A 27,791-nucleotide genomic window follows, 5' to 3' on the forward strand; every position below is an offset into this window, starting at 1 on the left:
GTGCTGAAGATTAAACCAACAAATAGCATTTTCTTAGATACATACCACATTTCAAAAAATCTAAGAAGAAATAACATTTACACTTACTATAGACCCAGAAAAACTATCAGTTCCCAAATTTATTAAGGTAAAGACCCTCTCCTGATAGGTGAAAACTCTGGTGTCTGCAGAAGTCCTTGTTCATGTGGTCTTTGGTATAGTGGAAGAACTGATCAGCAACTTATGGATAGATTAACTTAGCACTCTACCTCAATTAATAATACACTTAAAAAGCAAAAAAAAAAAAATTTTGACTCTGCTGTTGCAGAGCACATTTTTGAAAACCCTGGCCATACTATTTTGTTTAATCAAGCTAGCCTAATTTTAGCCTGTCAAAGGTATTGTCCAGCACTGCAGAGAAGCTGTTGAAATTTATAAATACCAACATTTAGGTCTAGCTTTGAACAGGGATTCAGGTGATTTAAGAATAAATGAGTCATATTTTGGTTTTCTCAAAAGAGAAGCCAACACTATAGTAGTCCCAGATTTACAACTTGTAATACTTTCCCAATCACATAATGAGACACATCAACAACCCCTTAAATCTCAAAGAGTGTCTGCAAGGAATGCAATTATTAAAATTAGGAGTCAGTTGACATAGCCTTCCAACTCATTCAACGCTGTTTTGGTTTGAGTGAATGAATGTTTGTCTTATATTTTTCAGTTATTCACTAGTATCCGTTGATGGTGGTTCAATTTTGAATTTCCTTGCAAATCATGGATATTGGTGAATGACTCACTTTTTATTTTCTTAGTTATTTGGTTTTAATTCTTACAATTTTTTGGCTTTTATTGTTTTTTATTCATCTTTTTATTTTTTGGTTGTTTTTTCATTGTTTTTTTTTTCACATTCACATTGACTTCCCACGTTTTATTTGTTGCTCTAATCTTTGGCACTCACATTGATTATATTTTTTCGTTTCGCACTGAAGAAGAGGTGCTTGTCCCCTCAAAATATTTGCTTTGTTGTGTTTTTTCAGTATTTTCATTTGGCCTTTAAAACTCCCATTTTTGCTCGTTTTGCTTTCTTTATGTAATCAATGCTTTTAATGTAATAATCTTTGCTGTTATAAGTACATCCCAGGTCCCTCCCCCCTAATGAGGCCTAATATGTCACCACGCTATATACAAAACTTTTCTGATTTTGTCAGGTTTTTTTCCATTTGATTTTGTTTCAGCAGTAATGCTGAAAGTAGTAATGCCAATATTCTAATCTTATTTTGAAGACTTATCTTCCTTTCTTACAAACTTTTTTCAACTGAAAAAACAAAAATAGGTTCCACACCTTGGCTGTTTTGCTTATTACATCTTTACTGCATCCATCATCTTCAGTAATAATACTATCTAAGCCATGTAGGGGATTTTTTGTATGTGGGCTGCAATTTGTTTATTTATAAATGCCAACTAAATGCACTTTGACTATCTTTATTTGAACCCAAATCATATTTTTAGTTAGGAGTACTGTAGCCTAGTCAGCTTTTATTTCAATGAATTAGTTAGCCTAAAGATAAACTTACCATTCAAAATTGCTTGATTTTCTTGGTTTATGATATTTTTTGTATGTATTCCTCCTCAACTGCAAGTTCAATATGCCAAGTTTTGCATATACCCTAGGGCCATATCCAGGCATTATAGGTGGAGGGGACCAAGCATCACATCATTTTAAGGAATATCTTTTTAAGTGCTAACTAGGAATTATTAGCAACTGCTAGCTGTCATTTCTGAGATGATTTTGATTGAATTTGGAACTAATTAAAACCCCAGCATAGAAGGAAATGGAATAAAATTGCAAAGAAGTTGCTTAATTTTCCAGGGGTAGGACACTGATAAGATAAAGTTTTTGGTATAGTTGGAACTTGCCAGTAAAGGGTTAGTGCATGATTGAGGCTCTTGATCCATTCCTGAATGTTCCATTCACCTAACAAGGAGATGTTTTGCTATCTTGGAATATTGTTGAATTAGGCAAATGAAACTTTTAGGAATAAATCTTGAGGCAAAATTATACCTAAGAGCATGTTTATAAGCCCATATATTTACTACATCCCAATTTCCATGGCTTAGAATATAGCAAAGAAAACATGAAAATATTTCAAAAAGTTGATTGCAAGCTCTAGTAGAGCAGAATGTGCTTCCAATGTCAAATACAGATCAAAAATTTTCAGATATTTTAAGTAGAAAACTCCAAAAGATGAACATCTTATCTAATTTCTCTTGTTGAACTGCAATCTCTTCCTTAGTAAATAAAGGAAAAGAAAAGTCTGCATAGTCATTACCCGAGTATTTATGAAATCCCTTGTAACTGTAGGAATTTCTATGGAGGCCAGAGTATCAGGCTACTAGACCTGAGGATAAAAGAGCCTCTTGACTTGGTTGATACATGTCTGAAAAAACTGCAAGATAGTTGTCCACCCTATCATTTTAAACTTTTGAAAATCTGTTTCGTCTGTTTCATTTCAACCGCGTTGGAATGTCAGCAGTTGCCCTTAAATATTGGAAGCAAAATTTGAGAGAGGTCATCATAATTAGAAAAATCCCCTTAGTCTTAGTGAAAGTGGGAGGGGACTAAGGCTAAGTGTTGAATACATAGAAGACCTTCCTTTAGTCCTATATCCCTAGCAAAAACATATCATCTCTGAAAAGACAAGATATTGCTGCAATTTTAGCCTCTCCAAAAAAGAGAAATAAACTTTTTTTAGTTATGTTTTCTTTTGCTGTGTTGAATTTTTAGGGATTGTTTTCTGGATAGTCAATGATTTCCTGTTCTTGTTCATGTTTTGACAGAGACATATAATTTTTCAAATAGCCAGGCTATGACAGAGCAAAGGACTGGTTGAAATACTGCTTAAAAGAAAAAATGATGCCTGAACATTCATTGCTGCAGCTGGACTTAAACATCTTCTTCTAATTATATCCCAGAGTCAGGCTGGCCTAAGAAATTATCCTCATTCCTGGTAAACTATTTCAAATTTCGACAATATTTGTTCATTGCCATGATTTTTGCAACTTGTCTAAATCTCTGATATGTGGGAATTTTGCCATGCTTTTGACAACATCCTTCCAGGAGTAAGGAGGGTCTTTCAATACAAAGGTGTGTAGAAGAGGATTAGGCGACTTCCCTTTCCTCCAAAATTGGTCTCAGGGACTTTGTCCTAGGAAATATTGTGACCTAAAATTCACTTTTTACCCCCCCCCCCCAATTTGAAAAGTTTTCTCTCATTTAGACTTATAAATGGGTAGGACTTTGTATACCCATGCTCTAGAAAATTTGTTGTCGCCCCATAGGAGTGGCAGTCCCCCTTCTATACAAGATAAACTCTATACGGTATTCCGCGAGGGGGGGGGATAAACGCCTATACCCAAAGCTTTATGTGGCCAATTTTCCTATCAGTGCAATTGCACTACCAGCTATATGTTTAATACTTAATTCAATTTTAGTTTCTTGCAGGACTGACATTGTAACTGTTCTTTACAGTTTCTATGGAATAATATTGGTAGATGGAATAATATTGGCTTAATTCAGAAATGGGAATATCTGGTCTCATCCCATTTGTTAAAAAATCAATAAGAGAAGTAGATTTACAAAGCTTAAAGGGACAAGTAGCTGCTGTTGATGCTTATTGCTGGCTCCACAAAGGTGCATTTAGCTGTGCAGATAAACTGATAAAAGGAGAGAAGACTGATGGGTAAGTAAAAAAGAAAAAGATGGGTAAGTAAAAATATACATATTTGTCAAGGAAACAAGAGACAGTTCGCTCCAACTATTTACAGGATTAAACATCTTGGAAGCATTACTTGAGATACAGCTCTTCCAGATTCTGTTGATATTCATTTTCGCTATCTGTGTTTTAAGTTCTTCCATGTTTTATTCTTTCATTTATTTTTAAACAAAATTGCAACATTAAGTAGTTTAAGGAACTTGGACAAAGAGTGTATGGAACTTATAAGAGTAGAAACTGGTACTAATGTCTAAAAATAATATAATCACCACCGCCATATAACTTTTGGCATTTTTTTGCATTTCTTTCAAGCTCCGTAAGTGTGTATTTAATTTTCACAAGCTGATATTAGGCACTTAATACTAAATTTCGACAATTATATAAATTAAACTAGACTTGCCTTATTATTTTACTGAGAAAAAGTGAAGATGAACCCAAATGTAGATAGCGTTGCTGATACTTTTTGTTGATTCTTGCACCAGTTTCCTCTCTTGCAAGTTGCCAAAACTCTGCACTTGGCTCTAAAATTTGTTAATTTAATGTAAACAAGCTTTCTTTCCTATATCCAATTTGATCATTAGGATTGTATTATAAAAAGATAAGCATGCAATATTTTGTACATACTCTCTACATAGACATTCCATAATATTTAAAAAGTAATGTCTAAATTGATGCAAGTGTGAAAAAGCTGAGTGCTCCTACTACCCACAGTCATTAATAAATGTCATCTTTTTTTCACTTGCATTGGTACCATGTTTCTAGAAAAGCAAAAGTAGAAGGTACATATAATTTTTTTCTTTGACTCTCAAATGACCCTGCAAGTCTTAATCAGGCTCTGATGCAGTAACAACATACTTTTATAGAGGAATCATGCAGGAATACAGGAAGCTTTAAAAGAAATAGCAGGAGTAACCTCTAAGTAGTAAAACCGAATCCCATTTGTTCCTCCGCCTATAAAAAAAAAAAAACTTCAGTTAAAAAATCAAAAGAAATTGCAATGAATTTTTTTTCAAAAATCCATTAAACAAAACAATGGAAAAATAAACAAAAGGTTAAAAAATAAAAACAAAAGGTTAAAAAAAGGTTAAAAGAAATAAACAAGATATTGAGCTTAAATACATGAACAATGTACACAACGTACACAATTTTAAAAAAGCAACAAAAGGAACCAGCTCTGAATATTTTCTTGTGACGTGCAAATAGTCTAAGTTCAGGCCGTCAAACGAATGAATGTAACAGATAGAGTAAAAGGCAATTTTACTTTTGCCAACATTCATACCTAGACAGAGGTGGTTTTAGAAGAGGGACAGATGGGGCACTTGCCTTGGGTGCAGAAATTTTAGGGGCGCAAATTTCAATTAAATAATCTAACAGTTATAATCATTTTGTAATTTTATTTTTATTAAAATGAAGAAGAGAAGCTAGTTAATAATCAAATAAACTTTCAAATGGGGATAAATTCATTTATTAGGCAGTGAAAACAGATACAAATGTCTGGATATTTTGGTCGCATATATAGCGATCTTGATCGTCAGACACACCTAGTGAATGGACCGTAAGTTAATTATTTTGTTCTGTGTAAATATGTTTGTTTCAATTTTAATGCTTTAGTATTTCTGCTGATGACAATCCCTGTATATGTGATTGAAATATCCAGCTTTTTTTGCACTGTCTAATAAATGGACTTATCCTCATTTGAACGTTTATTTCTTCGTCGGAGAAAGAGAGTGTAGGTTTGGGAAAAAAATACCTAATTTAAGGAATTATATCAAAAATATGTATTTAAGAAATGAAAATAATTTATAAATTGTGAATTTATTAATAAATTTAAAATAATTTTGTTAATAAACGAAGATTTTATTAAAATTTGGCCTGAAATTTCTGTGGGATACAGGCTGGGGGTGGGGGGGGGGGGGCTAAGCAAGATTTTGGCCTGGGCACAAGAGAGGCCAGAACTGCCAATGTACCTAGATCTAAATTTTGGTAAATATGACGAAGGTCTTAAGACTGGCAGAGAATGATGAAAGAGAAACGGAAATAACCAGCATGTTTTGGACTTGGCTCAACTGCCTCTGCTCCCAGGGATTATTAGAAATTTCACAAGTCTGAAATTAACAGTGTTATTTTGTCATTGGTTTTTTAGATATGATTGATGGTGAACAAAACCATTGAAAAATAATTACTATGGTTACTTGACTTTTAGAAGCCGACGTGTCTAACCCCCTCCCCCCCCCCCACACACACACACACACGCATCTTTCTAGGTCATTAACTGTGACAAATCTTATTAATATCGACCTTGTGCATTTGTAATGTTTTCCTTACTTAATTAGTTTATTGTCATAACAGGTATGTTATCTACTGCATGAAGTATGTAAACCTTCTTCTTAGCTGTGGTTTGAAGCCAATTCTTGTTTTTGATGGACAAAATTTACCTTCAAAGGCTGAAACAGAGAAAAAAAGACGATTGTAAGTACCTGATTTTCCTAATTTTATTTTGATTATGTTTCTAAGGCCTAACTTTGGAACAATGCAGAGGATTTAACCTTTTCCAAGGTAGTTTCAATAAAGTGGATACAAAGCCAAATAGACCTTAATATAAAAGGAAAAAAGACAATATGGTTACTTTTCATGTGCATTCAGACAGGAAGTTACCTTCATTGCCTTGAATGTCGCTGAATTTAACATATTTTGAAGGTTTTAAAAACAATTATGTACCCACATTATTTTTCTTTTGTCAGTGAAAATTCCAGGCCCGAAAAACAGGCTGCCAGATGGGTCCCTTTTCTCGTGTGCGAATAATATATCGAATTTTTTTTTTTTTTTTTTTTTTTTGAAAGGTCATGGATTTTTTTTTTAACAAAATGATACCCTTCTCAAAATTCGCAACATTCATCACTGTCTTTGCAAGTTCCTCAGTGGAGTAAGATCGAAATATAAGGTATTCGAGAGGACAGTGATAAATATTGCTAACTGTGGCGCAAACCAAAGATCTGAAAGAAGGAATAGGAGAGCCTCAGGTGCAGTAAGGTCGAAACTTAAGGTATTCGAGTAGACAGTGATAAGTATTGCTAATTGGGGCGCAAGGTAAGCGATCCGAAAAGAAGAATAGGAAAGCCTCAGGTGCAGTAAGGTCAAAACTTAAGGTATTCGAGAGGACAGTACTAAGTATTGCTAATTGTGGCGCAAGGCCAGCGATCCGAAAGGAAGAATAGGAGAGGCTCAGGTGCAGTAAGGTCGAAACTTATGAAGTCGAAGTATATAAGGTTGAAGGTATTCGAGAAGACATTTATAAGTTTTGCTATTTGTGGCGCAATCCAAAGATCTGAAAGAAGGAATAGGAGAGCCTCAGGTGCCGTAAGGTCGAAATTTAAGGTATTCGAGAGGACAGTGATGAGTATTGCTAATTTTAGCGCAAAGGAAGGGATCCAAAAGAAAGAATAGAAGGGTGAATGAATACGTTTATCATTGCCCTTGCGAAAATCTTGACAGGAAAACGTTGAAAGTGGATGTATTCAAGACGAAAGTGATGGGTATAGTTAATTGTGGCAGAAAAAGTAAAGAACAATGTTGGCACAATGTATTATTTATTTTTTTTCCTACCAGGGCAATTCGTATCGAAGGAGTTGTCGTAGAAACTTCGAAAAGGGCTCAGTTGATTGGAAATTGAAATAGATATTGCCCCTTTTAATAGTCAAAAGTGATTGGAAGGCAGCTAACAACCATTCCTCGCCCTCCATTTCCCCAGACATATTCAATCAAAATTGTAAGATAGCCATTTTGTTCCGAGTAACTAATTTCCATAGAGAAAATATTTTTTTTGAGGAGGTTACTCCCCCACAACCCTTAGGGCAAGGGTTTTAAGTTATAACCTGGGGGTATATAAGAACGATGTTGGCAAAATATATTATTTATTATTTTTCTTTAGACCAGGGCACTTCGTATCGAAGAAGTTGTTGTAGAAACTTCGAAAGGGCTCATTCAATTAGAGATTGGAGTGGCTTGTGCCCTTTTAAATAGTCGAAAATGATTGGAAGGCAACTACCACCCCTTCCACGCCCACCATTTCCCCAAATACATCCACTCAAAATTTTGAGATAGCTGTTTTGTTTAACGTAGTTAAAAGTTTTTGGAAATTAGGTCTTAGAGGATGACAACCACCCTAACAGCCCTTAGGTTAAGGGTTGTAATTTATGCCCTGGGGACATATACGGTGTTTATAGAAAGCGTCGTCGTAGAAACTCAAAAAGGGATCATTCGATTGGAAATCGAAAAGCCTAGTGCAGTTTTTAATAATCGAAAGCGCTTGGAAGGCTTGACATTTTTATAGTAGAGATCGATGTGGGTATAATGTATCATTTTTTTTGTTGTTGTTGTTTAGACCAGGGCACTTCGTATCGAAGGAGTTGTCGTAGGAACTTCGAAAAGGGCTCATTCGATTGAAAATATAAAGGGCTGATGTACGTTTTAATAGTCGAAAGTTATTGGAGGGAAACTAATCCCCCTACCACGCCCACCCTCCCATTTGCCTTTATGTTTAAAAAGTAAATGTTTCCTTAAGATTAAATAAAAATGCACTGTGTTAATGTTAATTCCCAATAAGGCATCTCAGCAGTATACCAAGAACGACTGAGGGTATTGTGTTGAAACTTTCGGGGTTTCTTCTGCTCTTAAAATTTGACCAAATCAAAATAGCTTAAGTGTATCCAAGCTATCAAAGAAGGTAAACAAAAATTTTTGCGAATGATATCAAGTTTTCCATTTCAGGTCAACTAGAGGAGGTATGAAACTAAATTAAACACTACTATTTGTGCCCAGATTTTTAAAAGGGTCTATGTTGTTAAAAATTGCTGAATTTTTTTTCCAGCATACAAATAGCAGGCCAAACTATAAATTCTTAAAAAAACGAAAAGATTTAAAGTATTATTTTCTTTTTCTCTGAAAAGACTTTATCAATATAAAACGAACAGAAATTAATTAAAAAAACTGTTTACCACAAAATAAGTTTTTCAAAGAAAAGTAAAGAAATCCATGAAACAAAAAATGAGCAAAATTAAAATCAAATAATCTACCAAGCCTGAAACTACCACAAATCAGCATCGATAAATAAATGAAACCCAAAACGAATAGAAATTACAATAATTAACCGAGTCAAACTCAAAACGAGCAGAAATTAACATGAGTAGGGCTCAAAACCCCTATGCCTTCCCAAGGTCAGACCATAATTTGCACTTTACTGAAAAAAAAATACAAATGAATGTGTATTGTCAGTTTAATAAACATATACTGATATTTAGAAATCAAAATGTTAATATTATTTGATTTATTAAAGTTATAAAAGTAAAAACATTTACATTTTTTCAGTAAAGTGCAAATATTGTTCTGGCCTTGGGAAGGCATAGGGGTTTTGCGCCCAACTTATGTTAATTTCTGCTCGTTTTGAGTTTGACTTTGTTAATTATAGTAATTTCTATTCGCTTTGGGTTTCATTTATTTATCGATGCTGATTTGTGGTAGTTTCCCGCTTGGTAGATTATCTAGAGCTAGTATAGAAATATATCTATAGAAATGAATTATATTTTTTTTGCACTGTTAGCAGAGCACACTGAAGTTGATGTAGCCTTAAACTTTGACTTGAAACGTCATAACTTGACCACTTTTTTCAGAAAAGAATTTTGGAGGGTTATTCCGTGTTGATAAGAAAAGAGGGTAAAGGTGCAGTTTAGTTCCTCCTGTAGCGTAGGGCGCAGGAGCCCTATGGTAAAGGTGAAGGTTTGTTCTCCCTTATAAAAACAACTTATTTCAGCAGATACAAAGAAGGAGCCCATTTGCAGAATTCTTTGGGACCCCAAGGTCCAATGCTAGTATCAGATCCCGCAAGCGGCAGTTTACGCTCGTCAAGTTTTGGCTGTCCCAGCCACAAGTACCCCAGCTAAGCGGCTTTTTAACACAATAGGACTGATAGTCACTGCAAAAAGTTCAATGGCTCCAGGCAGAGTGAACTAACTCACTTTTGTTACATCAATTGTAACTGGAGTGATGTAACTGCTGGTTTAAAATTATTGGTGTTGTTAAGCCAAGGTATCTGACTTGTATACAGTGTTTTTTCGAAGTTGTTATTTTTTTTTTTCACTTCCTTTTCGTATGTATTTGATGAACAGGAGATGTTTGAACTTCAAACTATGAAAGCAATACACACATTATCCCAATCATTAGCAAGAAGGAAATGACTAAACACGGGATTTTATAGGAATAATGCGATGTTAAACATAAACACAACACAGGTTTCCCTGGGTCTAGTGGCTAAAAATGAGAATTCTACTTGGTCTGATCGACGGTGAACATAAAGACTTACCGCACGGCCCAACAAATTCCTGTTTTGTCATATTGTTCTTGTATGTTTTTAGCCAACCATTTAAAAATCCTTACTAAAATCGAGGTTGAGCGTGCTTGGTGAAGTGGAATTTTTATTATTATTTTTAATCAGAAAAATTGGCGCGCCGTGGCGTGCCGCCGGTCCAAAATCGGCGGTGCGCCGCCAAAAAAATTTCGGCGCTCCTGGTGGTGTGCCGCCGCCGATACTAAATCACACATTCGCCGCCGTCATGTTGGCGTGGCGCGGCTTCAGGGACTAGTTCCAGCTATGTTGAGCCATTGACACTTAAGAACTCGGGCCATTCTAACACTGAACATTCCACGATTTGGCATATCTCTAGATTTTTTTTTTTTTTTTTGCATTGTGTCGATCTAATGGTAAACTCAAATACAAACCTGTGTGAAAACCCCGTCAAGTTTAGCCAAAATTCTTGAATTTTCAAGTTAAATATGCTGCCAAAATTTCTGCATTAAATAGAAGGAAAAATCTCCGCAGCAATTGGATTATCGCTTACAGTAAGTTTAGGCACACTGGCAAAAATCCATTGTGGGTGAAACTCAGTAATAACGGATTTTGAAAGCCACTAATTTTAGAACACAAGCTATATCCTAATTCAGGGGCGGATCCAGGATTTTTTTAGGGGAAGGGGGCAGAATAGGTTGATCCGAAAAAAATTGGGAGGGGGGGGGGAAATAGGTTGATCCGATAAACTTGCATTAGGAGCAAGTTTAATTAACGCAAACTTGTGTTAAATTAAGTAAATTACACTACTTTAGACTACGCTAGGGTCGGGGCGCCCTCTGCCCCCCCCCCTCTGGATCCGCCACTATCATAAATTTTTTATTTTAGTATATTGTAGTCTCATTTTTTCAGAACTCGAGCTACGGCTAAACAGAAAGGCAAGACTCTTCTAGCAGAGGGGAAATATGGTGAAGCCGTGAAATATTTTCAAGCTGCGGTCGATATCAGTCCTTCCATGGCTTTTGAGTTAATACAGGTAAAATACTAATGATATTAAATTAACAAACTCTTAACAAATAAACAATTAATTAAATGAATTAACAAATCATATCAATGTAAGTAACACTGGGTTTATTTAAAAAAACAACTAAATATACATCATCGATTCCCTGAAGCATGCTTGTGCGGGAGAAAACCTTCCTAATAAAAAAAAAAAAAAAAAAAAAAAAAAAACATAATTGGAGCTCAAATTACCGGACCCGAAAACCAACGAACCTCCAAACAACACCCAAAAAAATGATAATAATTATAATCATATTCAGCTGCAACTAAACGCTCCTCAAAAACAACTTAAGTTGCATAGAATAATCCATTCAAAATATACACATCAAAACAATGGTTCTTTAGCAACTTACGAAGTTCCTGCAAACCCCCAACATCCCTCAAATCTTCTGGCAAACTCTCCCAAACTAACGGAACAACATGGCGAATTGAAAACCTTGACCTAGACGTGACCATAGCTGGTCTTCGCACCAACTGAGAAGATCGTGTCAAATGATCGTGAATAGTAGTCGCAAGACTAAACATTCCTGAAAAACATGATGGTAACTCCGAAGCTAAATATTTAAACATATACAGAGCATTATAGAATACGCATATTCCTGCCAACGGTAGAATTTTATACTCGCGGTAGAGATACCTCACCGATACAGATATGTCAATTTGATTACCTTACAGAACTCTAATTCCCATATTCTGTGTTACACAGAGCGGATGGAGGTGAGTTGCGAATGTTTTTGACCAAACCATACAACAGTAAATGAGATATGGGTGAACCATAGAAAAATACAACATTCTCAGAATTTCACACGAAAAAGATACCTAAGTTTACGCATAATACCAATATTACGAGAAAATTTGCTGCTAACAGATGCAATATGGTCTTTAAAACTAAGGCTTTCATCAATTATAACACCAAGGTATCTAGTACTAGTAGATCTTACACTAGTATGGTGCCCTACTTCTATCCTATTATTCCATGGATAATGTCCAGTAATTCTACCATAAATCAAAAAATTCGACTTAATATGATTCAGTTTCAATTTATTTACTCGCATCCACTTTTCAATCGAAGAAATACCTTGTTTCAATATAGTCATCAACTCATTTTCCGCTCTAGCAGCTACAGTGAAATGGGCATCATCAGAAAAACATGGTAGAATTCCTTTTGTACCGTAAGTACCAAGGTATAAAGAACAAGACACATTACTTGAAGCTCTACAAAGGTCATTAATATAAACCAAAAACAACAGAGGGCCCAAAACGGAACCCTGGGGTACTCCAATCGAAATATATTCAATTTTAGATGTAACTCCATCCATCACGATACATTGAGTCGTTCCACTAAGAAAACTAACTATAACATTTAAAAAATCACGTATACCACTACTATATAGCTTTTGAACTAGTATATCATGATCAACAGAGTCAAATGCTTTAGTAATATCCAAAAATATCGAAGCTATCTTCAGACCCTTGTCTAAAGCATCATTAATAAAAGTTGTTAAATAAAAAACTGCATGCTCTGTAGAATGATGACTCCTAAGCCCAAACTGACTAGAACTAAAAAATTGTCTTTTCTCGAAATAACTTACCATCCTACTATGAATCGACTTTTCAAACACTCTAGAAATAAATGGCAGTAAAGAAATCGGTGTATAATCACTAAAACAATTCTTATCCCCTCTTTTAAATATCGGGTTAACATTCGCGCACTTTAGACAATCGGGAAATATTCCAGCTTTTAAACAATTATTTATCAGTCCTTAAAAATGACTAGATATAAAAGCTAAAATCGACTTCAAAACCTTTAACGAAATAAAATCGCCTCCTGATGCACCATTTTATATCACAATAGAGTGATATGATATTAAAAATGATAATAAAAGAGTTATTACTTAATGTTTAGGGAAGTACATTAAACTCGCAATCTATTATAAACGACCCGTCAAGGTACCCCAGAGAGAATCAAACTTACGGAGCTGAGCCCCACCTGCAATATTTCGAACGCTCTGCAGAATATCTACCCTTTGATTATAACGAGACACCACAACGCCCCCCCCCCTGCCACCCCCCCTGTCTGAAATTGGTTCAGGTATATCCATGACAACGTTAATGCTCGTGAAATGAAGTTTAGTTGCGGGAATCGATTCGAGAAGGCTCAATATGTCCTACCCACAAAATGTGAAAAATGTCATAAAAGTTTACACTAGTATATCGTGCTCCTCCCTCCAATGGGTTGAAACCTTTCAGTTATAATCGAAGGAAGTTTGCTATTCGTAAAGTGGGGCTTAGAAGTGGATATAAGGTACATGAATAGTATGTAAAATCAGTATACTTGTATAGAATAAAATGGAATTTAAAGAAACCTCTAATGTAAAAATATTTTTAAATCTTAATTTCACCCACATCGAATATGGACTATTCACTGTGAAGAAGTTCCATGGATAGGAGCTAAGTATTGTGTTTTTTTTTGGGGGGGGATTAAATGTTTTGTAAAAGGCTAGGCAGAAGAGGAAGTCTTGGAAGACTCCCTTTTGCATTCCCGCTGCTGCCCTGCTGCAAGACTCCTGCTGTATTTTAATGCTAAAATACAACAAATACTCTTAAAAACAAACAAAAAAATTAAAAAAAAATGCTAAAATGCTCTTAAAAACAAACAAAGTTTTTAATCTAATTTATTTCAAAGTAATTTCATTGTAATTCAAATTAATGTATTTGCAAATAATTCAATTGTGTAATTTAAATCAGAGCACCTGTAAATATCTCAATGTTCTAGCGTTTCTTTTTTCTTTTTTTTTGTTTCAATGTTCTAGCGTTTCAAGACTCCCGCTGCATTTTAATGCTAAAATGCAACAAATACTCTTAAAAAAAAAAAAAAAAAAAAAAAAACATTTAAAAAAAAATGATAAAATGCTCTTAAAAAAAAAAAAAGTTTTTAATATAATTTATTTAAAATTAATTTAATTGTAATTATAATTAATTTATTTGCAAATAATTCAATTGTGTAATTTAAATCAGAGCACCTGTAAATATCTCAATGTTCTAGCGTTTCTTTTTTCTTTTTTTTTGTTTCAATGTTCTAGCGTTTCAAGACTCCCGCTGCATTTTAATGCTAAAATGCAACAAATACTCTTAAAAAAAAAAAAAAAAAAAAACATTTAAAAAAAAATGCTAAAATGCTCTTAAAAACAAACAAAGTTTTTAATCTAATTTATTTCAAAGTAATTTCATTGTAATTCAAATTAATGTATTTGCAAATAATTCAATTGTGTAATTTAAATCAGAGCACCTGTAAATATCTCAATGTTCTAGCGTTTCGCTTTAATGAGGGTTTGACGTTTTAGGAAAATATGTGACATGTGACTGCTGCCACAACCTTTTTAATGATGTGAAGTTGAGTTTATTTCCTTTTTTTGCAGCATATCTGCAATGTCAAGCAAAACCTTTAAAAAGGAACAAAAGGAATAATTTAGATGATAGATTAGTAGATATGCAAACATGAAAAAATAGTCAGTCTGTTTCATTTGGTTGTCGGGGTGACGTTAAACTTATTGGTTTGACATGGTAGCTGCCAGATACTTTTTAGTGATGTGCGGCACCTTGACTGGCATTTTTTTTTTTTACGGTGCCTCAACAACACCCAATCAAAACTATTGATGAAAATGAGATAAGAATCAGTTTAGATTGTAGCCGAATAAATATATGAACGTCAAAGGATAGTGAAGAGAATTTACGTTAGTCTGAGGTGACATTTTGAAATAAGTTGATTGAGAGTGGCCAATGTCAGATCCCTTTTAGTGAACCCATCAGCAATGGCCAAGAAAATCCTGATTAAAAAACGAAAATGAACAATTTAGATGATAGATGTGTCAAGTGCAAATATGCGACCTTCACAGGATAGTCAAGCCATTTCATTTCGGTGGTGGGTTACAAAAGTTGGTTGTGTTTGAGCACTGCCAGATCCTTTTTAAGGATCTGACCTTTTTAAGTACTGCTGAGTTGTTTTAACGTTGATAATTCTCAATCAAAATTCTGAAAAAAAAGAAAATCATAACCTGATAGACGATTAAACTTATGAACCTCACAAATGGCCAAGAGAGAAGCCAGGAATGCAAAATGGCAGAAACTACACAATTAAACAGCAATATCAAGTCAATTTGTTTTATTTGAATAGAATAGAATTTTATTTTAAAAATTGCTATCACAGCATGATCGGCAAATTTGAATTTTACGTAAAAAGCATTATATATATATATATATATATATATATATATATATATATATATATATATATATATATATCATCTTCAGAACTTGACGTTCACGTCAAACATAATTCATTGTAAAAAATACATTAAAAAAATAAAAAAACAATTAGTTAAAAATTCATAATTAAAAATAAATAGAAAACAATAAAATTAATGAAAATACATAAAAAATATGATAGGTCAAAATTTAGAAATTTTTGTTATACATATTTACGAAACTAGGTATAAAACCTTTCGCTAACCGCTGATGGGCACAGCTTACCGGCTGAAGTTTCTTGACAGGCACTGCAACCCTGCGCGGGAATCCGTTTGTTGTGGATTGAGGGGGGAAAAGGGTTTTATGAATTGGGTGGATCAGAGATTTTCTTCCGAAGTCCATCCAGAGTTTCTCCCTTCTTTTTTTAGAGTTTGCATTTTAAACTTTGTCAACAGCTGTTCATACGACATTTCTGCCTGCTTTGATACTATCATTAGAGCTTATTTAGAATAGTTTCATTTTTAATCTGTTGGGATCATCCATAAGGCCCTACGAGAAGGGGGGGGGGCGGGGACTGTGGGACCACCCTCACCACCATTTCACAATTTGTCCGTAATTTTAACTGATAACTAGACCATATCAGATGTTTTGATGAGTGCGTCCTACATGCCGAAATAAATTGATTTTAACCTATCTGATGAAAGACAAAAAACTTTCAATTTTTTGTACCACAGGACAGTTGATGTTTTTTTTTTTTTTTTTTTTTTTTTTTTTTTTTTGCAGGCCTGTAGGTCTGTGAACGTAGATTGCATTGTTGCACCTTATGAAGCGGACGCACAATTAGCCTATTTAAACAAAATGGGCTTGGCCCAAATTGTTATTACAGAAGATTCTGACCTGATTCCATTCGGCTGTGATAAGGTAAGAAATCGATTCTACGATAAAAGACAGTGAGTGCACTCAGACCTTGGACTATAGTCGACTGTTGTTGAATTACAGTTAAGCTCAAGCGTAGTCACCAGCTACTGTGATGGTTATGATCAAGTTCTAGAATTAATAAAAATTTTGTTTTTTTTATTATTATTAGATTGGTGATTTGAAGTCCCGGTTTTTTTTATGGATTGGTGATTTGAAGTCCCGAGCTTTTTATACGTGGTTAATTTTCGTCACCTTTCATAATTTGATTTATATTTACACCTAGTGGGGTAATTATCTACCTAAACAAACTTAAAGTTTTGTTATATTTATTGTATATTTATTACAGACGAAGAAGCAATTTTTGCAGGGCTCGGAATTAGTCCCCAAAAGTCCCTAAAGTCCCTTTTTTGGCTGAAGTCCCATTTTATGCAGAAAGTCCTTTAATTGCCCAAAAATCCCTAAAATTCCCAATTTGGGAACATGGTATATATGAGAACCAAACATGATATATTTAAAAGACCCTCTTTATATAATACAGCTTCTCAACAAATCCGGCTGTAGTGGTGTCTTGGGTATGCTCTCATCGTTCGGAAAGAAGCAACAAAACAGTGGGAACTTTGTCTGTGGCCAAAGTTTCTATTAACTGTTGTAAACTTAGGAAGCTAATAAGGGCAGAAAATGGGTCACATTGTGGAACTGTTCAAAGATAGAGAGTAATGTTGGCCTATAGGGTGGGTGGGATGGATTGGTCATATCGTGGTAGCGTTCAAGGATAGATAATTTCTTGTAGCTTCATAAAATGAACCATACCAGTATGAATTTGTTCGAATTGACTTGTATTCCAATGTTAAAAATTATATATTCTTTCCCTCTTAAAGGTTAGTTAATAAACTAATTACAGGTTGATTGAAAAGAGGAGAGTACCATGGGTCTAATATTCAGATGGAAAAAATCTTTTTCTCTGTGTTTTTCCTGCTGTGTTCAAACCTACTTGTCTTTAAGGTCTCCCAAGTGTATTTAGGATTTACAACGGGCAAGTAAAGTTGCCCATTGCTCCTGGTTAACTAAAGAAGACGCGAGCGGCAGAAAGATAAACGAATAGGGTACGATTGATGATGATGAGTTTTCTTTTTACTGAAAAATATGCAGGAAAAACCTTAGCTGTTGCAACAGTTACGATTATGTGGATCTGCTAGGCAACAGTCCCAATCAGAAAAGCCATCAGCTAGCAATGGAAGAAAAACTCTAGATATTTTTTGTGACAGGTAGCAAAGGTGACATGATGCTACGTGCAAAGCAGAAATATACTGGGTGCTCAAGTCCTTGTAAGCTTTGATGTCTGCAGCTTTGTGTGACGGAAATATCGATGTCTTTGAAGCCATGTTCCCTGGTAAGCTACCGCCTGGGATGTCAATGAGTGCGAAATTCGAATTCGTCTATTCGTCGCCTGAGCTTTTTACTAAATTCACAGCAGTATTTGAGACAAACGAACTCCTGGAGCACGCTCTTCGTGCCAAGCTGAAAAACTTGCTTCTCACTTTTTTGGTGAGATTTCTGATACCCAACATTCTCATGTCTACTGTTGAAATTTCTACCATTTACTTGAGAACTTGGACAACTATTTGCTGGATACTATTGTATGTGAACAGGTTGAGCTTGCGTTAGATGCTCATAAACTCCCCTTGGCAGAAAGACAAGAGTTCCATCGAAGGGTGTGAAGGCATTTCAAGGCAGCTGCCGAACACTTGATCAAGAAGTGCCCCACCTCTTCTAATATCCTTCTCGAAGCGCTTAGGTACCTGGATCCCATGGAAAGTAAAAGAGCTAGAAATCTAGATATAGTTGTGCTTGCTAAAGAGTTCCAAGTATGGGTAAGAGTTGACAACGAGAGAACCAACGCCATCACGCGTCAACCATTACTGGCATCAAATCTTCTCTATGACGGATGCCTTTGGCGGTCAAACGTATACGCTTTTGTCGAAGCTTGTAAAAGCTGTTCTGACATTATTGCAGGGCAGTGCTGATCTAGAAAGGTTTTTTTTTGGTCTCAGGAAAACTTCTTCTGTTGGACAGAGCCTCCTTGTCAAAAAGAGTCCTGAATGTGAAGCTGTGTGTGATTGACGAATTGAACACATATGGAGGTAAACCCAAATGGTTTCCTATTTACAAATAATTGCTGACTTTGGCTAGGTCAACTTGGTCAAAATACCAAGACTATGGAGAGAACAAGGCTAAATAACAAGCTGCTGAATGAAGTGTCCAAGGCCAAGAGAAAGAAAGGGAACTGAACCTAGTTGACATCTAGCTTGACAGACTTGAGGAATCATTGCAAGAGAAGCAGGCCTCTGAAAACGAAAACGAGCAATTATTGAAAGAGTCCTCTCTTTCTTGGCCTCTTTTAAGACTGCTCTCTTGAAAGAGGCCACCGATTGCTTACAAAGAGAGGTGGCTTCAAAGGATTCCGAGAACATTGCTTTGTCTAATTTCCTATTAGAGAGTGCCATGAAAACGCGAGAAGACGAAAAAAACGAAACGGGTGAAAAAGAGCGGGCTGAATAAGGACATACAAAAGAGGAAGTCGGACCTTATAAGCAAGCTAACCAATCTCTCAAAGAAGTCAAAGAGAAGTCAAACCTTCCAGTGTTTGTCCATAGGCTGAACATTTTATAGCTCTTGGTAATTTCTGGTAACAGATAGAGACTATGCCATGACAATATATATGTATATATATATATATAATCGACTGCTTCCACTATACAGTAAATCAACAGCTATCATATTTTTTTCTTATTAGCTCAGAAGTGGACATGACTTTATATCAAGGTTGATGACTTGTTATGCAATAATGACCTCGCTATTGAGTGTGTTCAGACGCTCAACTGATGTTTTTTTAGAATAGCTTACTTGACTACGGTCAAGTGATATGTAGTTGTGACAGTGCCCAAACGCCAAAAACAGGGCTCGAAATGATTCCTGCTCATTAGAAAAGGAACTTGACGACCTGTCAAGGGACTTTTAGAGGTAAAAAAAAGGACCAATAGGGAACAAAGTGGGAAGGGTTTGAATTGCCATCCATGGTCAAAACATTCCTTTGCTCATGAATCTGAAACGGTGGCCAGGTCGTCCTAAGAATCATCATATTCATGAGCCTCGGAAGGAACTCATTTTTCCTGGAGACGGCTTTGTTGATGTCTTTGTTTTTCCATTTTCTTTTTGTTTAAACTTTTAGTAATGTTTATTTAAAACAAAAAAAGAAAAGCAACTTCAAGACTCAAAACATATGAAAACAATCCAAATGACTTCAGCTTGCAAACATATATATATATATATATATATATATATATATATATATATATATATATATATATATATATATATATATATATATATATATATATATAGTTTGCAAGCTGAAGTCATTTGGATTGTTTTCATATGTTTTGAGTCTTGAAGTTGCTTTTCTTTTTTTGTTTTAAATAAACATTACTAAAAGTTTAAACAAAAAGAAAATGGAAAAACAAAGACATCAACAAAACCGTCTCCAGGAAAAATGAGTTCGTTCCGAGGCTCATGAATATGATGATTCTTAGGACGACCTGGCCACCGTTTCAGATTCATGAGCAAAGGAATGTTTTGACCATGGATGGCAATTCAAACCCTTCCCACTTTGTTCCCTATTGGTCCTTTTTTTTCACCTCTAAAAGTCCCTTGACAGGTCGTCAAGTTCCTTTTCTAATGAGCAGGAATCATTTCGAGCCCTGTTTTTGGTGTTTGGGCACTGTCACAACTACATATCACTTGACCGTAGTCAAGTAAGCTATTCTAAAAAAACATCAGTTGAGCGTCTGAACACACTCAATAGCGAGGTCATTATTGCATAACAAGTCATCAACCTTGATATAAAGTCATGTCCACTTCTGAGCTAATAAGAAAAAAATATGATAGCTATTGATTTACTGTATAGTGGAAGCAGTCGATTTTGAGGGCGAAAACAATCTTAGGCTCTCCAGTAAAAAAAAATTCAAACATTGATCACTAGAATTTATTTTTAAAGCGAATTGCCCAAATATTGTTAAAATGAAAGAGGAATATAATATAGTCAAGAATATTTGTAGTTGGAATAAATGTATTACAAAAAAATGTATTTGGAATATTTTCATTAAACATGGTTATTTTCCTCAATTCACTCATAAATTAATTCTTTAAATCATCACTTGTGTATGAATTAAGAAGAACAGCAATCACTCCATTTAAAATTTTGATGGTGTAATTAATTTTTTTCTGCATCACTTTAAAAATGAAAGGTCCATTCTGCGTTGTTGCAGAATAAAAATCAGTTAAATTTTATTTTAAAACAAAAATCCTCCGTATTAAAAGCAATTATTAACTCAAAGTTTAATTTTTAGTTTTCACAATCAGTTTAGCTTAAAAAATACTAAAGTGTTTTACTTGTAGGTTGTATAAAAGACTAGAACCTACAAATTTTGAAAATGTACTCTGACACTAAACTATCCGACTTTTAATTTATGGACAATAAATTATTACTTTGACCGTTGGGCGTAACACGAAAATTTAAAATAGGAATCATAGAAAATGAAAAGAATTTTCTATTGATTAATGTAATCCATGAATCCTATTCTTGAACTGTGTTTTTGAAAAGGTGTAAAGTATTTGATTGGTTTATCTAATCTTGTGTTTGTATGTCAGGTAGGGTATGCTGTCATACATTAATATACAGGGAATTCAATACAAATACTGGGCCTAATTATATTTTTCAAATGTATGCTGGGTTTTAGTATATATTTTAACTTTATTACTAAAAAATTTAATGTTTATTGAATTTTCCACAATTTATTATCACTATGGATAGCGAAGCTACGTTCGTTGTATCATTTTTGAGGTGGGTCGTCGTAGGTCTGTGGTAGATTGGCTTGCCTGGTTGGCAGGAAGTCGTGGGTTCGATTCAAAGCGATGGCAAGTTTTTATTGCTAACATCCATTATGTGTCCTATTTCAGGTTCTCTTTAAGCTGAATCTAGAGGGGCGTGGTCAACTGTATGATCGTTCACTCCTAAACGAATCTCTTGGTGCAAGAGCCAATGCATTTACTATTGAAAGATTTCGACAGATGTGTATACTCTCCGGTTGTGATTACTTGCCCAGTCTGCCCGGAATTGGACTAGGAAAATCAATGCAGTTTTTCAGCAAGCTGAAGCCTTCAGCCGACATATACTCAGTAAAGCTTCTTCTTGTGCTTTTACAATTGTGCTTAAACAATCACCCACTTCTTGCAAGATTTTTGTCAATTATTCCATATTTTCTTGTACATCTCCACATGATTTGCCTTTTTTTTTTTTTTTTTCTTTTTTTAATCTACCTCCTCTATCAAAGAAATTCTGTGAGTTTGTCAATCGGCATGAGGTGTTATCGCACGGGTTCTTGTATAGTGTTGACAGGGTCGTTTTGCCATGTAGCTCAGGAATTTGTATTTATTAAGAAATTAAAAAATTAGCAAATTATGTTTGAAAAAAGAGAGGTATATAAAAAAAATAAAAATATTGCTTATTCATAGCTATTTGCTACTATATATTGACGTATCATTACTTTTTTTTCACTATTTTTATTGTACACCACTTTTTTAGTGAAATATAAGATCCCAACTTATGGACAAGTTAAACTTACAATTCCGTCTGATTAATTTATCTTGACCAGTTTCAACGTTTTTGTAGAACTGAATTGTAGAACTATTTTTGTCACTTTTGACAAGAAGAAGGAGCTGAAGGATTGCTCTTCAAAATTTGTTCCCGTTGCTGGTTTTTTTTTTTTTTTTTTTTTTTTTTTTTTTTTTTTTTTTTTTTTTTTTTTATAGATTAACTGTCTTTGTTTTATTTTTTATAAATTAATCTAAAATGTGTAGCCTGACTAACTTTATGTAGAAATTAACAACAACAACAAAGAATTAAGTTATACTAACCGTGGGGGACTAACCCACTTGTATCGCTGACCTCGTATGGGGTAAAATACAAGCATAACAAATTATGTTACATTGCCCCATTTTCTAGAATGCATAACTCAAAATGTGCGTTTTTACTACCGTTTACGGTTTACCAAGTTCAATTAATTTCAACGGGCCTAGTTTCGGTCACTAACAGCGATTTTTGCTTTTTGGTTACCCCTCCTTCCTTTAGCTCCTGGCATCCTAGGAGTCAACTATCGAGTCAAATCTCGAAAAGTATGTGTACTCTCATGTTGTAAATTACAAGGCAAAAATTTTTATTCGTTTTAACTTTCAACTTGGCTCTAAACTTTCATCAGACAACATTGCTTTTTTAAGTTAATTATATTCATCTATAGGTTTTAAGGATCTCCACAATAAACCTTACAAAAAGATGTTTGATTGACTTCTGCAGAGAAGTTGACATGAGTTTTTGTTAAAATAGGGCATTGAATCTACGTTCTACAAACTTCTTCAACCTCTGCTTCAAACCTCTCTTAAACTCCCCCTTGAAGAAAAAACTTCAATTTAGTCAAATAATGAATCCAAGGGGTGTATTATCCTAGGAGCCTTTGAGGAGTTAAATCACTTGTGGAATATTGTCTTATAAGAAATATTTTGAATTTAAGCAGTTATATATTACGATCGGGATGTAGGATTGGAGATTGAACCTAATAAAACAGAATTCCTAGTGGCAGATAATAATAATGATTTCCAGCGTCTTTCAATTAGAGTGGGGTCACTGTAAATTTTTAATAAAGAATCCGATAAGTACCTTGGGTTATCTTTCGGCCCGGTAGTTAAAGTTACGTGGGGGTTGGTGTTATCGTCCGTATTGGAAAAACTTGGAAAAAATTATGGCCTGCTAGTCAGGGTGAAAGGTCGTTTTGATAAACAAACACTTGCTAAAATTTATAATTTAGAGTTTGCAGCTCATGTATTTTTCATCTTTCTATTTTTGAGGGTTTAAGTTAAAGTGATAGAAAGTTTATCTGTGTGCTCTTTTTCTGGCTCTGTAAATGTTTTCTTGGAATCCCACTATGGTTCAGAAGTAGGTACATTATCCGAAAATATGGAATATTTAAAATAACTGCAAAAATTGGTGTCTTTGATCTGTTTCTCAGACGATCTAGAGAAAATAGAATAAATTTTCTCCTTAACTGTCTTGTTTGATGTATAAATAGTTTTGTCGCCATAGCTTTCATAAAACTGAGCTATTTATTATGAGTGTTTTTGAGCTTATTATTATCAAACTATTATGAGCTATTTATTATCTATTTATGAGTATTATGAGCTATTTATTGTTGTCCTTTTCGTATTTGAGGGGTTTCACGCTCTTTTTCGAAATTCCCGTGAATTTGTTTTCGCAATGAACTTTTACTATTAATATCAACCGAAGTAACAGTTTTCATCCCTGAATCAGCTTCAAATAGCAACTCTTCCTAACTTGACAATTTCTCTCCTCTTTAAACTTCCGGTTACTCTGGGCCGTAATTTGCTCTTTACTAGGAGGAGAATGCAGCCACAGCTGCAACTAGGGTAAATTGGTTTCATTTTAGTTTTCCTGTTCACATGAATGTCTTGTTAGACTTTCACGCTTAAACGTGGATGTTTTGCCAGGTCATGAATGAAAACCCAGCTGTATATGTATGTGAACGGTACTTTTCAGTTATGATGATCAAGATATTGACAAATGAACATTCTGGTTAGTAGAACTTAAAATCCTTGATGCAGAGTTCTTGACTCAAGAGCTTAAATATAACTTGTTTCTATCAAGCACCAAATTTTACTCCTGAACAGGAGCTGTCTGAAGATAGATGTCTCTTATTCCTAGACATTTGTGTGAATGGCGCTTTAGTTTTGAGGCAGATGCGCTTAAACACTTTTGTCCAAGTCATGCTGTTTTCTCACTGAGTTCTTTGAAGTAAATAATACTTTGAACAGTAAACTGTTTCCTCTCAGCAAATGAACAAATAAATGAAGCTTACTAGAGGCTGTTAGGTGAACAACAACTCATTCTGGAAAAAAATGGAGTGAACGCTCTTTAGCATCGGGCACGACAAAAGGGTAAAGTAGTTTTGTTGCTGGAAGGCTACTTGGTTGCTAGAGCCTAACATCGTAAGATTTTTATAGATTTTGTTCGTTTGATCGTAAGATTTTTATAGATTTTGTTCGTTTGAGAATAAAAAAGTAAAATAAAAAATTGGGAAGTGTATCCAAAGGGTAAGTTTACATCAATTTATCTTGTAGTACCTGATGAATAAAACAAATAAATAAGCATATTCATTATTCTGTAAATTTTATCTTATTCCAAGGATACAACAAAGAAATAGCTAAAGTATATACGAGATCATGAGTTTTAAAAAATGAAGTGAAAATGATAATGACCATATTTTTGTGCTTTGAACTTCAGATCCAAACATGGATGTTAGCACTAAAAAAAACAAAAAAAAAACGTTTGTGTCTTCATTTCTGCAATTTTAGGTCAATTGAAAAAGCAAAAATTCACCCAAAAATCTGAAAATTTTCAGCTTAAAAGAAAAATTCAAAATTTCCAAAATTGTATTTTACCAAATTAGTTTTTAATATTTAAAAACAAGACAAAATTAAGCTATAGAAAAAATCAATTGGCATATGTAAAAAAATGGCTTAGTATAGCTGGTCAAAACAGATGAAGTATCAACCTCCTGTCAATGGCTCCAATGATATCTGTGTCAGGCTTTTCTGCTTAATGAATTGTTCGAAATACATATATATATATATATATATATATATATATATATATATATATATATATATATATATATATATATATATATATATATATATATATATATATATATATATATATATATATATATATATATATATATATATATATATATATATATATATATATATATATATATATTATATATATATATATGCGTAAGTACATATGTGTATTATAGAGTTTAATATATATATCTCTCTTTCATTGTTTATATTCATGTATACCTTAAAAAATTAGTGTAACTAATCAAGCCAGAAACTTTTGAAAATTAGACTAATTTTCAAAACTTCAGAATTACCTGAAAACAAAGAAATAATAATTCACTTGGCATGACGTTATTATTCTTTAACCAGATTTTCGTTTTCTTTTTAGGAGTTAAGTTTGCTGCCCAATTACCTCAAGAAGTCAGGGCTCGTTGTCTCAAAAGACTATAAAGAAAAATATGAGCAAGCTGATAACACTTTCCTCTATCAACTTGTGTACGATCCTGTAAGCAGGGGTATTATTCCCTTGAACCCTTATCCACCTGGAAAAGATGCCACTCACTACCCGTATGCTGGTCTTCCGACAACCCCTAGGAAAGCGTTTAACTTAGCAATCGGAAATTTGAATGTGTGCACTTATCAGGCGATGGGTTCTTATAATCCTGATGAAGAGGTAAATGTCAATTTCTTTTATTTTGCATTTTAATTTTTTTTTTAACCAAAGTCAATTAAAAGTGGCTGGTAATAACAATGGTTTATAGTGAATAATTACTGTGAATGATTGTTTTACTGTTGTTAGTTAAAGGATTTTGAGTTACTGTTTAAAAGTGGATTTTAATTTTTTCTTAAAGTACTAGAGCAACTTCTTAGTCGCAAAAAGTAAAATTATTACTTCCATTTCAGCATGGAACTCTAAAGATAGAAAACCAGTCCTTCAAATTTTCTAAATCGGAATTTCTAGGAAAATCGGTAAATAAATTTTAAAAAAAAAAGACAAGAAAAAGAATAATCCCAAAACTTAAAAAAAAAAACACACACACGCACGAAGACCTTCAATCCTGTTGGACAGGTAAATATGCCTTCCTCTCTTCACTGCCCCCCCCCTTTTTTGAAAGTAGTGACTAAAATCATATTCATTTATCTCGCTATTGGCTTGTATATGCAGTAAAGTCAACCAACCGACAATTAAAGCAATACGGAGATGGTAAAAGGTAAAGAATACGGCATTGGGCTTTACAATTCCTACCGCCGGTGCTGATCTCCGTCTTATGACACTTCAGCCAGGAAGTGCTATAGGGGGTCTGGGGGCCAGCAATCCTGTGCTTTCACACCCTCATCCTGTTTGTCTTCCCTAGATTTCTCCGGATACCCATTTAGACCTGGGTCGACTCTGGCTGAGCTTATAGAGTCATGCCACCGACCCTGGTTCCAAATAACCAGCGACACCAGGATTCGATAGGTTCCTACAATTAGTCCTAGTGGAACTAGTCCTAGTCCTAGGTCAAATATCTCCTCAGATAGATTTGTGACTATATATAACATGAATATTCTTAAATAATCCGAAATCTTAGTTCTGTTTATCTTTTAAACTAGTTTTGTCAAGCTACTACGCAAGAATTATTTTTGAGAGGGAAGTGGGGGGGGGACGACTTTGTCAAAAATAGTCGAGTTACTTTTGTTGACCGTTAACTGTGGCATTTCTGATTGAAAGAGGATGCACTTGTGGATCCTCTTTCCTGCGTATATTGTGAATTCGTGCCCATCCTCTTCCCCCTGAAGCTGTTTTTATTGCCATAGCAAGAAGGGAATTTTGCAAGGAAAAGGTTGAATTTTTTCTGATTCCTGATAATAAATAGTTTCTTGTTGATTTAAAATCATGCTAGCATTTACGTATTTAGTTGAATTTATCCCTCCTGTAAAGTTCCGATCGGGGGGGGGGATTTGATTATGGAAAAGATTGTTTTTTGTGGTTTAGCTGTTAGGTAACTGAAAGTGCATACATAAAGTGCATAATCTGTTATATTTTGGAGGAAATGAATTCAACACACACACACACACCTCCCATTAAGATGGCTTTATCTGAAAACAGAAAGAAAAGGAATTTTTTAAGGAAGAGGGAAATACTTCGGGTTGACGATAATAAATGTTAGTTTCAAACAGTTCGTGGTAACGAACTGTAAGTAAGGAGTGACCCAGCTCAATAGTAACCGAAACTCTAAAAAACGGAATTTTTATACCAATAGATACATCAAACGAATCGGATTTATTATGCTGATTTCAAATATATAAGTTTCATCAAGTTTAGTCTTACCCATCAAAAGTTACGCGGCTGTCCCCTCCTCAACGCCTCGCTCTTTACGCTAAAGTTTTTTATCGTTTTAAAAAATAAAGTTTTGTTACAAAGTCTAACTTTCGTTTAAAGCGCGCGGCGTTGCGGAGGGGACAGTCCCTTTCATATACAGAATAATTTCTGTTCGTTTTTAGTTTTAATGTCGCTCCTTACTTTCATTTAAAAAAAACTTGTTTTTTTTTTATTTAATTTATTTTAATCATCCTAAAATTTAGATGTATATGATTAATTTGTCCTTTCTTTGAGAATTGTCTTAAAAATTCAAATCCGACCGTTAACTGTCCAAATAGCTATTAATCTGAATCTGCAAAACCAAGGTTTAAAAATTGCTGACTAGCGTCATTAACTAAAGCTAATCATGTACTCTCTAACC

The 27,791-nt window shown here is 34.3% G+C and overlaps 1 protein-coding gene across 6 annotated transcripts in view; it reads left to right on the plus strand.

Annotated features, from left to right (window-relative positions):
- Positions 1-27,791, plus strand: part of tos (Exonuclease tos) — a 51,573-nt gene that overhangs the window by 1,855 nt on the left and 21,927 nt on the right. For 2 of the 6 annotated variants that reach the window (XM_089105710.1, XM_089105712.1), the window contains exons 2-7: positions 3,475-3,722; positions 6,105-6,224; positions 11,005-11,128; positions 16,183-16,320; positions 21,334-21,552; positions 25,457-25,741. In XM_089105710.1, coding sequence (XP_088961836.1) covers positions 3,562-3,722; positions 6,105-6,224; positions 11,005-11,128; positions 16,183-16,320; positions 21,334-21,552; positions 25,457-25,741 — 1,047 coding nt within the window. In that variant the 5' untranslated portion in view covers positions 3,475-3,561. The remainder of the gene's footprint in view (positions 1-3,474; positions 3,723-6,104; positions 6,225-11,004; positions 11,129-16,182; positions 16,321-21,333; positions 21,553-25,456; positions 25,742-27,791) is intronic. The other 4 variants (XM_089105708.1, XM_089105711.1, XM_089105709.1 and 1 more) reach the window with 2 other exon arrangements.

This window comes from Artemia sp. Qi Xiang Cuo, chromosome 20, assembly GCF_049724085.1.
Source record: "Artemia sp. Qi Xiang Cuo chromosome 20, ASM4972408v1, whole genome shotgun sequence".
NCBI lineage: Eukaryota > Metazoa > Arthropoda > Branchiopoda > Anostraca > Artemiidae > Artemia > Artemia sp. Qi Xiang Cuo.